The sequence below is a fragment of the Macaca mulatta genome, chromosome 1, assembly GCF_049350105.2.
Source record: "Macaca mulatta isolate MMU2019108-1 chromosome 1, T2T-MMU8v2.0, whole genome shotgun sequence".
Classification (NCBI taxonomy): domain Eukaryota; kingdom Metazoa; phylum Chordata; class Mammalia; order Primates; family Cercopithecidae; genus Macaca; species Macaca mulatta.
In genome coordinates, this window is record NC_133406.1 from 63,341,697 (window position 1) to 63,355,928 (window position 14,232).

The window sequence follows — 14,232 nt, forward strand, 5'->3', positions numbered from 1 at the left end:
TCTTCCTTCTCCCCCCAGGATTCAGCCAGTCCTTCCCTTTTTGTGCCTGGGATTCAGCCAGCCTTTCCCTTTTTGTGCCCCCTTCCCTTTAGGGTGTTAGCTGGTGGATGCTACCATGGGGATCAGTCCCAGCTGGGGATTGATAGAGATGGGGAGGGAACTGGGCACTGTCACCCGAGTCATCCCAGGCCGGCAGCGTGGTTGAGAAAGGAGTGTCACTCCTCACCTCTCCTCACCTTTCCTGCTTCCTACCCCCATGGCTCCCTACTCCAGGGCTGGGCAGTAGCCCCCAGATGGGGCAGAGGGTGGAATTGGGGGAGGAGGCTCAGTGTGGGTACTCTGGGCTGGAGGCCAGGCCACTGCTTCCCTGGCCTGAAGACTGAGCCACGTCCCCACCCGCCACCTCTCCTCTGTCCCCAGGTGCTCCATTTCTTCGTGGGCTTTGGCGCTCTGCTGAGCCCCCTTATTGCTGACCCTTTCCTGTCTGAGGCCAACTGCTTGCCTGCCAATAGCACAGCCAACACCACCTCCCGAGGCCACCTGTTCCATGTCTCCAGGGTGCTGGCCCAGCACCACGTAGAGGCCAAGCCTTGGTCCAACCAGACGTTCCCGGGGCTGACTCCAAAGGATGGGGCAGGGACCCGAGTGTCCTATGCCTTCTGGATCATGGCCCTCATCAATGTGAGTGTCCCTGGGGCGGGCCGGGTAGGGAGCTAGTGGACAGTCCACACATCCCAGTCCACCCCACACCCAGTGCAGATTCTTCAGATGCTGAGAGTGTGCTGGGGCTGAGGTGTGCATCCCAGAGGCAGGAGGATGGGAGGACTAATCCTCCCCGGGATCCCCCACACTACTCCACCTGTGATTGCAGTTCTCGACGAAGGTAAAACAATGAGCAGGCTGAGTGCAGTGAAAATCAGGGTCAACTGTCGAATTATCGGAGGCTCTGTGGGAAACTAGTTTTTTTCTCCAAGGCCAGATAAAGTGGGCCCTGGACAGACCCTGGCAGGAAGTGGCAGGTTTTTCTCTGGGGCCTTTCATCGACGGTGGGATTCTCTTGTACCCTGCTGTCAGGGGCTCCTGTGGAGGCTAGGGGACAGACAAGATGGCCTCTGAAGGGCCCTGCCTGCCAAGGCAGCCTGTGGTGGGAACAGTGAGAGACCACTTCACTCCATGACTGCGTCAGATACCGAGGCCCGCTTTGTACACCCCTGCCAAGTGAGCACTGACTCAGGCCTCTGGCTGGAAACCTCCTCTGGTGCTCTGCAAACCCAAGTTGGGATCTCTCATGTTAACCCATACTGGAGCCAGAGTGTCAGGTGGGGAGACCCTCTACCCACATCCGCCTGGCTTGGGGAGGACTGTCGGGAACACCAGAGAAGCCCTGGCTCCGGGGCTGGGGGTGGGAAGACTCCAGTGGCCACTGTCCTGGCTGTGGGGTGGAGGCACCGTGCTGCTTGTCATGGTGGCTTAGAGCCTCTCTTTGCAGTAGGTGGACTTCTCAGCTCTCCTGGGGCAGGTAGGCTGGACTCAGGCACTAGAGCAGTGGCCCAGCTGCTGCTGAGCCTCAGAATATGCCACACACATAGCACTGAAGGGAGCCTTTGAGACCACCATTCCAATGAGCAGCAGGGCGGCGGGGGGTGTCATGCCATCACCAACTCAAAGCCTTGACAAGGGACTGGTAGGGGGCTGAGCCCGGCTGGAAGCCCTGACCCTCAGCATAGACCATCTACTGGCTGCCCCCTCATCACCAGTCCTTTTCCTTCCTTTCCCTGGTCGGAATCTCCTCTAGGGGCTCTCATAAATGCACCCTCTCCCTCTGCTCCTTCCCTTTCCATCCCATGCCCATCCAGTCCTTCCAGGAGGGACCTGCGAAGGGAAGGAGCAGTGTCAGTAGAACCTCTAGGCTGGGACTCCCAGACCAGGAAGCCGGAAGGTCCGGCTTAAGCCCGAGGTTTGTTCTCTCTTGCCCCACGAGGTGCAGACTGGAGGGACTTTGTTTGCTGCAGGATTTCCGGACTTTTTCTGTTGGTTTGTGTCTGAAAATAAACAGTCCAGCACAGAGGAAGATGGGGCTGTGCATATACTCATGAGGGTGTGCACACACACACACACACATGCACACCCCACCTGTCCTTCTCTGACTTAAGGTGGGGCTGCCTTCCCTGAATGGAATTCTTATAACATCAGGCGTGTTCCTGCCAGCAATGCCAGCCAATCCTCTGTGAAGCCCTTCCCAGCACCCACCTCCCTGGAAAGCCCCACCTGAGTGATCACGCCTCTTGTACAGCTGTTTCCCCTTGGCCTTCACTCAGGCACTCCGCCACTGCAGGCCTCTGTGGGTGGGTTTCCTGTTTCCCCCTCACACTGGAGGGAGGGCTGTGTCTCCCCCATTAGGGCTCAGCAGGGGCTGTTCTCTCCCCACTCAGGCCTGACTGCCAGGGGCCACATCTGACCTTGACGTCTTTCTGAGTGTGCAGAAAGGCTCCCAAGGTCACCATAGGGAGGTGCCAACACAGGGGTGGTTTTTGTCTTTCACTCCTGTTAGGTGACTTTGGGAAATACTGGTGAGAGCCAGCCTGCCTCCAGGGGCAGGGAAGGGCTCCCCGAGAACAGCACCAGACAAGGGCTGGCAGTCTGCCGGTCTTCCATCTCTACCCTGCCGGCCTCTCCCATGGGCCGTGCAGACCCCAGTAGCTGGGCGTTCTCACCAGCCTCTAGGACACATCCGCAGCTCCCTGGGCTTCTTCTCTTTCCTAAGCAAAAGGAACTGGGCTGAAGCTGCAGCAGGAAGGACAGTAGTTAGACTTGAAGTGGTACTTCCTGGCAGCCAGGGTGGTGAGACACAGGCAGGGGCCTCTGAGGGAGGTGGTGGAGGCTTCCCCAGGCAACTTCAGAAGCAGGAGCCATTTCCCACTGCTCTGAAGGAGTTCTGATTTAGCACAAATAGCAGCAGACGAACATTGGGCTTATGTGTATGGGCTGCTCGTAAACATGCATTTTTCAATCAAAAGGAGACCACGTTTTTGTTTTCAAGCCCCTGAGGAGAGCCTCTGTGCCCTGCTAGGATACACATCACCAAGGCGGCTCCTCAGGTGGAGACAGCGCTGGAAGAATCAGGATGCCAGGCTCTGTTCTGGCTTTGCCCTGAGTCCACTGTGTGACCAGGGCAGTCTCTCAGTCTCTAGTTTATCCCTCGGATCTCTTCCAGTTCTAACAGGTTATGACGAAGTGATAACATCCCCCAGCATATTTTGTGGAGATGTGATGCCCAAAAGCAAAGCTGCTTTGTAAAGCATCATGTGACCCACCAGCATGAAGGAGAGTGAGGTGTGATGCTCCGGCAGGCTCACCCCCAGCACCTCTCCTGGGCCGGCAGAGAGTTTGAGTCTAAGCTTTGCATGTGACAAATACCTGTCTTTTCAGGGCAGTGAGTATGTTGATCAGGCAGGAATTACACCAAGCTTCCCCACTCCTACCTTGGTCAAGGCACCTGGCTTCTTAGGTAGGGATGGCTCAGCTCTTAGCTGGGCACCCTTGGAAAAGAGCTGTCTTGTCCCAGGACTATGCACATGCAGTGTGTGCAGAGGTCAGGCGTGGGAAGGGGGAGCCTTCTCCTGACCCTCTGCCTGCTCCCCAGCTTCCAGTGCCCATGGCTGTGCTGATGCTGCTGTCCAAGGAGCGGCTGCTGACCTGCTGCCCCCAGAGGAGGCCCCTGCTTCTGTCTGCTGATGAGCTTGCCTTGGAGACACAGCCTCCTGAGAAGGAAGATGCCTCCTCACTGCCCCCAAAGTTTCAGTCACACCCAGGTAGGGGCTAAGATGAATTTGCATCCTCACAGCCTCATGTTGAGGCTTCCTTGGTAACCCCTCTCCCAGAGAGAAGGAATCTAGATCACAGGTGATTTTTTTTTTTTTTTTTTTTGAGACAGAGTTTCACTCTCGTCACCCAGGCTGGAGTATAGTGGTGTGATCTTGGCTCACTGCAACCTCCGCCTCCCAGGTTCAAGCGATTCTCCTGCCTCAGCCTCCCAAATAGCAGGGATTACGGTCGCACATCACCACACCTGGCTAATTTTTGTATTTTTAAAGTAGAGACGGAGTTTCACCTCGTTGGCCAGGCTGGTCTCAAACTCCTGACCTCAGGTGATCCATCTGCCTCAGCCTCCCAAAGTGCTGGGATTACAGGTGTGAGCCACCATGCCTGGCCACAGGTGATAGTCTTTTTTTTTTTTTTTTTTTTTTTTTTTATGGTGCAACCTGGCCAAGAGAATGAGGAAGGCAAACTTCTGGCTCCACCCTCCATTCTGCTCAGCTTTGCCTTTTGTTATGTTGGGCAAGTCACCTGACCTCTCTGAGCCTTGCTTCCACCCAGACTGGGAGATGGACAGGGGTTGTCCCTAACAGAAAGGTGGTGAAAGTGGAGGTAGTAAGTGGGCCCCATCCTGTAGGGCTCTTCTGACTGCCAGCCATGGCCCTGGGACGTGCAGAGGGAGGGAGCAGAAGCTGAGACTCACCCCTGTTTTTCCTGTGCCTCCTGCAGGGCATGAGGACCTGTTCAGCTGCTGCCAAAGGAAGAACCTCAGAGGAGCCCCTTATTCCTTCTTTGCCATCCACATCACGGCCGCCCTGGTCCTGTTCATGACGGATGGGTTGACGGTGAGCCTGCCTCAGAGGGCGCCCCCTATTGGGGGACCCTTCACCCCAAGACTCCAGTCTGGGAAAGGCAAGAGAAAGAGAGGAGCATGAAGGTTTCCTGGAGACCTCTCCTGGAGTACAGTTGATTCAAAAATTTAATCTAAAGCCCTAGGGAGACTGTCTCCAGAATCAGTCACAGCGCGTTGGTACTATAGGCTTCTGTCTTGGCCAATTGTTTTTTATTTTTGTTTTATTTTTGTTAGTGCTATAGGTAGGGGCCTAACTGGTTTGTTGTCAAGGACAGGCTACCTGCATTTTTTAAAAGGGTGGTGCCCTATTCCCCAATTAGAGGTCATGCTATATAAACGCTAGGGCACTTTGCTTCCTGGAATACATTACAAACCTGGGTGTCTTGAGCCATTGTTGTAAACAAGCTTCAGGTGGAATTTAGGCTCAGCTGTTCATTCCACTAGTGACCTCTGTTACGTTAGTCAGCACCTTTTTCCAGAAACTTCTTAGGATTATATTAGGGCAGTCGTAAATGGCTGACCAACTGATTGCCATATGATGGCCTCTCCAGAGAAAAAAGCCCTAAGAACTTAGATGACCTGATGGAAAGTATTCGTGCCAGTACTGGTTGGCGTCTAGCACTTGGTGTGACCTTGGGCAAGTCACTTCTGTCTACTTTCTCATCTGTAAAACCAGATGCTTGCACACACCTTTTTTTTTTTTTTTTTAAATTGGTGTTCTACTCTGGTTGAAGTGGGGAGCAGTGCCTGTCTGCCCAGGCCCTGCAGGCACTCCCATGGAGATCCAGAGCCACCTCTCTGGAACCCCTAGGTCTCCGCGGTGCAGTCTGTAAGCTAAGGCACCCCGGGTTCTGTCCTCAACTTTGGCAAAGTGTGCTCTGTGGCCTTAGCTTAAAGCCCAGCACTGGCTGAGCCTCTGGGAGCGGGAACAGGCAGTCCTCCCTCTGCCCTCACCACACGTGCCCAGCCTGGGCTCCCTTTGTGAGGGTCGTCGTCTGGCTGGGCTGCAGGTGTGCTCAGCGGCACCCGGTCTCTCCACAGGGTGCCTATTCTGCCTTCGTGTACAGCTATGCTGTGGAGAAGCCCCTGTCTGTGGGACACAAGGTGGCCGGCTACCTCCCCAGCCTCTTCTGGGGCTTCATCACACTGGGCCGGCTCCTCTCCATTCCCATCTCCTCAAGAATGAAGCCAGCCACCATGGTTTTCATCAACGTGGTAAGCAGCTGAATAGCCTCCTCTCACTTCCCCTCCTGGCCCTACCCGAGGCCTGCACTCTGCCAGCAGGATGGGAACTCAGGAGTAGAGGGAAGACAGGAGAGAGAGGATGACGAGGAAGGGGTGGGAGCCTGGGAGGTGGAGCCTACCTGTGTGACCACGAAAAGTCTCTTCCCCTCTCTAGGCCTGTGATCTTATACCATTAAAACATAAAAGGAAAGGTCTGTAGGAGGTGCTGGCTGCAGTGTGTGGAGCCCCTCCCAGCCGACAACCGGCCACGAGGATGAGGAAAGCCAGTGCTGGCCCTGGTCCTCCTGGGTTTACCTTGGTGCCCAGCTGCTTAGAGACCTCCAGTCAGTGGAAAGCTATGGAGGCCAGGGATCCTGCAGCCTTTGGAGTCACCACCTTGGGCTGGGGCCTGGGGATTTGCATTCTGTAGCTCTCCTAGGGGATTTTTTTTTTTTTTTTTTTTGAGATAGGGTCTCACTCTGTCACCCAGACTAGAGCTCAGTGGTGTAATCTCAGCTCACTGCAACCTCTGTCTCCCAGGTTCAAGTGATTCTCCTGCCTCAGCCTCCCAAGTAGCTGGGATTACAGGAGCCTACCACCATGCCTGGCTAATTTTTGTATTTTTAGTGGTGATGGGGTTTCACCATGTTGGCCAGACTGGTCTTGAACTCCTGACCTCTCCAATGATCCACCCGCCTTGGCCTCCCAAAGTGCTGGGATTACAGGAGTAAGCCACTCTACCCAGCCCTAGGTGATTCTTAAGTAGGCAGAAGGGCATGGAGGATGGCCTTCAAGGAACCGATCTGCCTGGGAGGCAGGAGGTCTGGGCCTGAGCAGTGGGTTAAGACTCTTGCCTTGGTGTCCATACACATCACCATCCATGACACAGGGGTCCACATTTCAGACTCCTGCCAAATCGTCTAGTCCAACCTCCCATCAGGCTGAGCCACCTCTATAACATCCCTTCCAAAGGGTCCGCTGTCTGCTTAAACACCTCTAGTAACTGCAACTCACTACCTTTCCAAGTAGCCCAATGAGGGTACTAAGCCCAGGAAAGAAAGCATTTCCTTTGTTGAATTTCTAGCAGATAAGGGGTTTGGACATAATGTTGCAGTTTCAGAGACAAAGATCATGATCCCTGAGAAAGGCCTTTGGATTTGACCTTGTGCCAGTTGACCCTCAAGAGAGAAATTTCAGTTCAATGTAGATGGGAGGTGGGTGGGTAAACCCAAACTCAGGAGGTTGAGGGTGAGAGGGAGATGAGCAGTGGAGGAATTTGCATTTCTCTTTGTCAATATTTTTGAGTTGAAGGGAGTTGTGTTCTGCAGGACTCGGGGTGACATGGGCCTGTTTATAGTAGAGGATACAGGGAGGACACCTATTAGGAAGAGGGGTCTGTGAAAATACCATTGTGGGAGAGTAACTGAATGAGGAAGGCCCTGAGAGAGGGGAGGTGGGATGGAGAGTGGGAGTGGAGGAAGCGCTAAGCTCAGCAAGGAGGAAGGCCCCTGTCCATGGAGCGGGGGCAAAATGATGTCAAAGGGGAAAGGTTCCAGAAGAAGAAGGGCACAGACATGGTGACCAGCCCTGGCTTCCTTGTCTGGGTCAGACACAAGGCCAATTGCTAAGACAGAGGAGAGTGGGTGGAAATCTGAGTTTGGGAAAATAAAGGTCTGAAGCATCCACATGTGTTAGGCATTGCCCATAGATACTCACCTGGGGTGCTGGGTTTTAAAAAGGAAAATCAGGTTCCTGGGCCCAACCCAGACTGACTAAATCCGAATGTCCAGGAGGAGGCATAGCAATCTATGTATTAAACAAATGCCCCATGGGAATTACATCATCCAGCAAGCTTAGGAAAACACTGTCCTAGAACAAGTGACTCCCAAATACATTAGATTCACTGGAGCTGCTTTTTGAAAATAGGATCATGAAAAGGCCAGGTGCAGTGGCTCACACCTATAATCCCAGAACTCTGGGAGGCCGAGGCGGGCGGATCACGAGGTCAGGAGTTCAAGACCAGCCTGACCAACATAGTGATACCCCATCTCTACTAAAAATACAAAAATTAGCCGGGTGTGGTGGCGTGTGCCTGTAGTCCCAGCTACTCAGGAGGCTGAGGTAGGAGAATCGCTCGAACCCAGCAGGTGGAGGTTGCAGTGAGCCGAGATGGCACTACTGCACTCCAGCCTGGTGACAGAGCGAGACTTCATCTCAAAAAAAAAAAAAAAAAAAAAAAGAGAGAGAAAATAGGATCATGGACCCTGTACCCCAGAGATTCTAATTTAGGAGGTGTGGAGAGGAGCCTGGGCCTCTGGGTTGTTTTGGAAGCTTTCCAGGTGCTTTTGTGGGCACCCTGTTTGGGAACTGCAGCTGAGTGGCCCTGAGCAAGCCTCTCCCGTGTAGATGCGAAGTGCCTGTGTCATATTCACTGTGACTATTTCTGAGTATTCCTCTCTAGGTTAAATTAATGGCCACCTGTTCTTAGCGTTCTCCTGGAGCTCAACAGCTACTTCCTGACTTAGTATGTTTGTGCTGTGTGCAAAGCCTTGCTGCAAACTGCAGGCCGCCAAGTTCTGGAAGACAAGGTTCTTACTTTCAGAGAACTTATGGCCGGCCAGAGGAGGGCAGTGTGCCCTGGCACAGATGGAGGGTGAGGGGGTGTAGGCAGTGGGGATGCAGGCTCAGTGCCAGACTGAGTCACTGGCTGAGGCAGGGGCCACACCGCGTGGGAAGAGAGTTGGTGGAGCTGATAGTTCGCCCTGGTTGTATTTAGTCTTCTATCACCAAGGCTAAAATAAGACTTGGGTGTCTTTAAAATGTCCCCAAATCTGGGGATTTTCAGGGTGACAGTCTTTGAGGCTTGGCTGGAAATGCATGTAGTTTGTACATGGGATAGCCAGGTGGAGGAAGAGGAGCAGGAGTGGTGGCTTCCAAACCCCGGCATCTGTCCCAGGCTCCTAAGTTGAACACTGAATATCAAGAAGGTGCCAGCCCCTGAAGGCAGGAGGTGAGCAGGCCTGGCTGAGGTTCAAAGGCCCATGTTCAAAGGCCTGGGTTAGCGGGTAGGAGGCTAACTTCGGGGAAGCATGGTAGGCAGGGTGGGGGATGGGGAGCAGAAAGAGATGAGGATGGGAAGTAGACAGGGGCTACATCCTCAGAGTTTTGTAAGCCGGGCTTTGAATTTTATTCTAAGTGGGCAGGAAGCCAATAGAAGGTTTTAAAAAGGTCTGTATTGCATTTTCTTTTTATTTTTTTTGCATCTCACAGATACATTTATTCATGCTATGAAGTAAACGGCACTTATACAAGCGTCCCATGATGTTTCACATTTCCATCTAACATAGCTTGCATTGCATTTTAAAAATTTATTTATTTATTTATTTTTTATAGAGACAGGGTCTCACTATGTTGCCCAGGCTGGTCTCGAACTCCTAGGCTCAAGCGATCCTTCCTGCCTCAGCCTACCGAAGTGGTAGAATTAGACAGGAACCACCATCTCCAGCCTCTTGCACTGCATTTTAAAAGTGTACTCTATGTGGAAGAACAGACTGTAGCTGGCAAGAGTTAAGCATGCACTGTCTGTTATTGTAGTCCAGGCACAAGAGGGAGGCGGTTGGGTTGCGGGTAGTCTGGATGGATCTGGAGCGGTGCAAAGATTGAACATGTTTTTTGAGGTGGTATGGACAGGACTTGCTGCTGACCCAGGTGTGGGAGGAATCAAGGACCTTAGACACAGGACTTGAGCAACTGCATGACTGGGATGCTCTCACAGGATTGGCAGAGGAAATTAAAAGTCCAGTTTGGGCCACATGGTTAGTCATCCAGGGACTGACTATATCCAAGGGGCAACTTTAGGTGCAAGTCCAGAGTCCTGGACACAGCTCATGGCTAGAGGGATAGATGTAAGCACGCCTGCTGTAGAGGCAGGTGAAACGTGGAGCCGGGCACTGTGGATATGGAAGAGCCAGAATAGAATCCTGGGCCACCTCAACATTGAGAGAGTGAGCAGAGGGGGCAGCAAGAACAAATGGATCTCAGGGACCATGTTCCATGCCAAAGAAAGACATGACCTTTGGAACCACAGATAGGCTATTACTTTCATATTTTTACTGCATGAAAGAAGTCTTTTGTCTTTCCATTTCCATTGTGAAGGGAAGGTGTTTCTCTCTTTCAGCCACTGTTTTGTGGTTGATCCCTCCCCAGGGCAGGAAGTCTGTCTGGGTAAGGCCTCTGAGCCTCGAGAACACCTTCCACCTAACAGATCCTGTGGCAGAGACCGAAGGGCTGCTAGAGGAGTGTAAAAGCCTCAAGGATTAGGAGCACCGCCTTTGATTTTCCAATTGGAGCAACTCTCCCAGGATCGGCTCCCAACTCTCCGAAAGTCTTTTCCTTTCTGCATGCCCAGAAGTGGAGGGGTTGGGAGCTGGATGAGATTTCTTGCCTAGCTCTATAGTCCGTACTTACTTTTTAAATAAACAGATGTCCTCATCCAGGAGATTTTTACCTCAAAGCCATAGGCTGCTATAGAAGATCCTTATCTCCTGAGATGTCTAAGAAAAGCCCACAGAGAAACACTAGGACTCATATTTGTCTGATGCACCACAGTTTACAGAGCCCCTTCATTTATATTATTTCACCACCACTCTTTAGTGTGGCTTTTGTAACTATTCCTATTTTGCAGATTAGGAAGTTAAGAATCAGAGCAATCAACTACTTCCGGGTTCCACAGCTGTAAAAAACACCATCGGGACTTCCACCTGGGTCTTCTGACCCCAAATCTTGTGCTGCCTGGGTTTATTCCCAGATACATCTTGCATAGAAGTGACTCAATGCAGACATAAAAACGTGTTTAAAGAACTTAGAAATATGGTTATATAAACAAAAATATGCTTGAGTGACAGAGACCTTGACTGAACTAGAAAGATTTGTCCGGGCATGGGGGCTCATGCTTGTAATCCCAACACTTTGGGAAGCTGAAGCAGATGGATTGCTTGAGCCCAGGAGTTCAAGACCAGCCTGGGCAACATGTCAAAATCCTTTCTCTACTAAAAATACAGAAAATTAGCAGGCGTGGTGGCACGTGCCTGTAGTCTCAGCTACTCAGGAGGCTGAGGTGGGAGGAACGCTTGAGCCCTGTAGGTCGAGGCTGCAGTGAGCTGAGATCGCACCACTGTACTCCAACCTGGGCAACAGAGTGAGACCCTCTCTCTCTAAAAAAAAAAAAAAAAAAAAAAGGTAAGAAAAGAAAAAAGATTTCTGGGTCTCCAATCATAGGTTAGCATCTGCCATGGGAATCTGAGTCAAATCTGAGGGTGCCAAGCTGAGCCACTGACCCTCTCCCTGGGAAGCTGGCTAGGATTCCCAGAGGATGGGACCCTGCTGCCACCATCCCTTTTTCCCTGCTATCTGATGGCTTCCTGTCTGTGCACTCTTGGCCTTCAGAAGAGAAGCAGCTTCTCACAAAGAAACAGAGGACTCTCCTACCCCCAGGGCTGGCAGGGCAGAGAGAGCTGATGAAACTGGCTTGGGTGGAGTTCCCGTGGTTACAGATGAGACCTTGGGGACAGGTAGTCCTCAGTCGCCAAACGCTTACGCAGAGTGTGCCGTAGCTGTTAGGGGAGATGTCTAGGTGGGGAGATGTCTAGGTGGGGAGATGTCTAGGTGGGGAGATGTCTAGGCGGAGTCTCCTTTCCACGCTTGCTTCCGGATGTCAGAACGGTCCCGGGAACACTGCGGTTCCCGCCCGGTCCACGGGGTGGCGCGCGGGTCACACAGCTGGGCTCCTGGGGCCAGAGAGGAAACGCCGAGTCAAGAGACGCCGACTCCTGGCGGTTCCTCAGCACGGATGCTCGGCTTTTCGCAATTCCTAACCGCCTCCACCTCTGCCGCGACAGGTCGGCGTGGTGGTGACGTTCCTGGTGCTGCTTATTTTCTCCTACAACGTCGTCTTTCTGTTCGTGGGGACGGCAAGCCTGGGCCTGTTTCTCAGCAGCACCTTCCCCAGCATGCTGGCCTACACCGAGGACTCGCTGCAGTACAAAGGTGAGGGCCGGGCCCGAGCCAGGAGGCGCGCTCTAGCTGGGCGCCGCCGCCTCGCTCTGCACCCTCTCTGTGCTCTTCTAGGCCAGCACCATCTCCCAGCGAGAACGCTGCCCTAGCTCCCTGGAGAAATGAATGCCCCGCTCCTGACTCTGGCGGGAGCAGGCTCACAGCGGGGGTCGTTCTGACCCGCTGGGCTCCCTCCATTCAAAATTATCCCCGTAATGATGGGATTGCAGGCCACAGAGAGCAGTTAAGCTTCTTTTTTCTATCTGCTTTGTGCCCATTGTAACGTCTGCTGACCTGCAGCTGACATTTTGTGCGATATGCATGTGCTGGAAATGCCAAGTTCAAAGAGAAGCAAAGATGCACAGGAGAAGTTATGGCATAGGAAAGGCATTTTGTAACCTAATTTTCAGTAACAGTACGTGCCTGCCTCGTGGCTGTGGTGGATGTTGTTAAAAACATGGAGGATTAGAACACTGACTCCACATCTGGTTTCAGGAGTGACACAGCCTCTTTGATGTCAGAAATCTCGAATTCTCTCTACTAATCTCCCTCCCCTTTCCCTAGCCTCCCAAGTGCCTATAGCAAAGATCTCTTTTTTAATGAGTTAATTAAAAATAATTATGTTTTGAACATCACCAGAGACGCACTAGAAGCTGGAAAACCAGCATTAAGATGAGCAATTTCTGGCCAGGCGTGGTGACTCACGCCTGTAATCCCAGCACTTTGGGAGGCCAAGGCGTGCAGATCACCAGGTCAGGAGATCGAGACCATCCTGGCTAACACGGTGAAACCCCGTCTCTACTAAAAATACAAAAAATTAGCCGGGCGTGGTGGTGGGTGCCTGTAGTTCCAGCTACTTCGGAGGCTGAGGCAGGAGAATGGCGTGAACCCCGGAGGCGGAGGTTGCAGTGAGCTGAGATTGCGCCACTGCAGTCCAGCCTGGGCGACAGAGTGAGACTGTCTCAAAAAAAAAAAAAAAAAAAAGATGAGCAATTTCTTTAGAGAGGAGTGGGGGAAGTTGGTGTACAGGGAGAGTCAGGGCAGTTAGAGCTGCACCCAGCTGTCATCCACAGCCTGGATCCTTGAAATCGAGGGATAAGCCCCAGATAATTTTAGCACATAACATCACCATCAGTCGTTAGGAATAAAATCTTTTCTATGATAAAGCTGCACACTTTTTGTTTTGTTTTCAAAATGGAATTTTTTTTTATTATATAAGTCGTATGTGCTCACTGCTAAAACCTCAAACAATAGAAGCATAGTTTAAAGCAGTAAGTGAAAGTAACTGAAAATAACCCTCTTAGCAGTTCATTTCCTCCCAGATCCCTTCTGAGCTTGTGAGACCATTCTCTGCGCTGTTTAATTTGTAGTTTAGAAGACAATTCCTGTGAGAGAGTGAATTAGAGATTCAAGTGCATCTGAGTTTCTTTGGCTTCTGGCTCCTCTGAGTGGGGGTACTATACATCATCTGAGAAACACCCCCAAATCAGGGCACACCTGGTATAAATTCCATTGCATCGTGACTCTGAAGAGATCCTGGCCATGGTGAAAACTGAGGGCAGAAAATGCATCAGCCAGTCATCATCCAGGCAGCCCCTCACTCACCCGTCTTTCTGCTACTCAGGACATCATGCTGGGCGCTACAGGACATGGCCAAGGAAACACAGCCTCTCCCTGCCGCTTGTCCTAACAACAGGACAGCCACGCACCCAGCTCCCACGGGCGAGGGCCCAGGAGCCCTCAGACTCCTCCCTCGCCCGTCAGTCTCCAAGAATCAAGGGAATAAATGAAGTAATGAAATAAGGTAGCTATCACATGTCACACAGCAAAACTCAAGAGTTTTAGGTGATCAACAAATGTTAGAGCTTAATAATGATAAATGAGGCCAGGTGCGGTGGCTCACGCCTGTAATCCCAGCACTTTGGGAGGCTGAGGCGTGAAGATCACTTGAAGTCAGGAATTTGGGACCAGCCTGGCCAACATGGTGAAACCCCGTCTCTACTAAAAATACAAAAATTAGTTAGGCGCGGTGGCGGGCACCTGTAATCCCAGCTACTTGGGAGGCTGAGGCAGGAGAATCGCTTGAACCCAGGAGGTGGAGGTTGCAGAGAGCTGAGATTGCACTCCAGCCTGGATGACAGAGCAAGACTCCGTCTCAAAAAAAAAAAAAGTGATATTGATTGATTCGCCTGCAAATGATCACTCAAATCCATTCTCTTCATTTCTTACTGTCCCTGCCTAATTTAAGGGCTTTATCTTCATTGACCTGCTTGGACTAGTTAATGGTA

The 14,232-nt window shown here is 52.0% G+C and overlaps 1 protein-coding gene across 5 annotated transcripts in view; it reads left to right on the top strand.

Moving 5' to 3' along the window:
* Positions 1-14,232, top strand: part of MFSD4A (major facilitator superfamily domain containing 4A) — a 33,581-nt gene that overhangs the window by 11,257 nt on the left and 8,092 nt on the right. The window contains exons 3-7 of one of the 5 annotated variants that reach the window (XR_013418205.1): positions 421-681; positions 3,644-3,812; positions 4,546-4,661; positions 5,711-5,884; positions 11,791-12,713. Coding sequence is in view for 3 of the 5 variants with exons in the window: in XM_078004489.1 (XP_077860615.1) it covers positions 421-705; positions 3,614-3,812; positions 4,546-4,661; positions 5,711-5,884; positions 11,791-11,938 (922 nt within the window). In the remaining 2 variants the exon portion in view is untranslated. Of the gene's footprint in view, positions 1-420; positions 706-3,613; positions 3,813-4,545; positions 4,662-5,710; positions 5,885-11,790; positions 12,714-14,232 lie in introns of all 5 variants that reach the window. The other 4 variants (XR_013418206.1, XM_078004489.1, XM_001093314.5 and 1 more) reach the window with 4 other exon arrangements.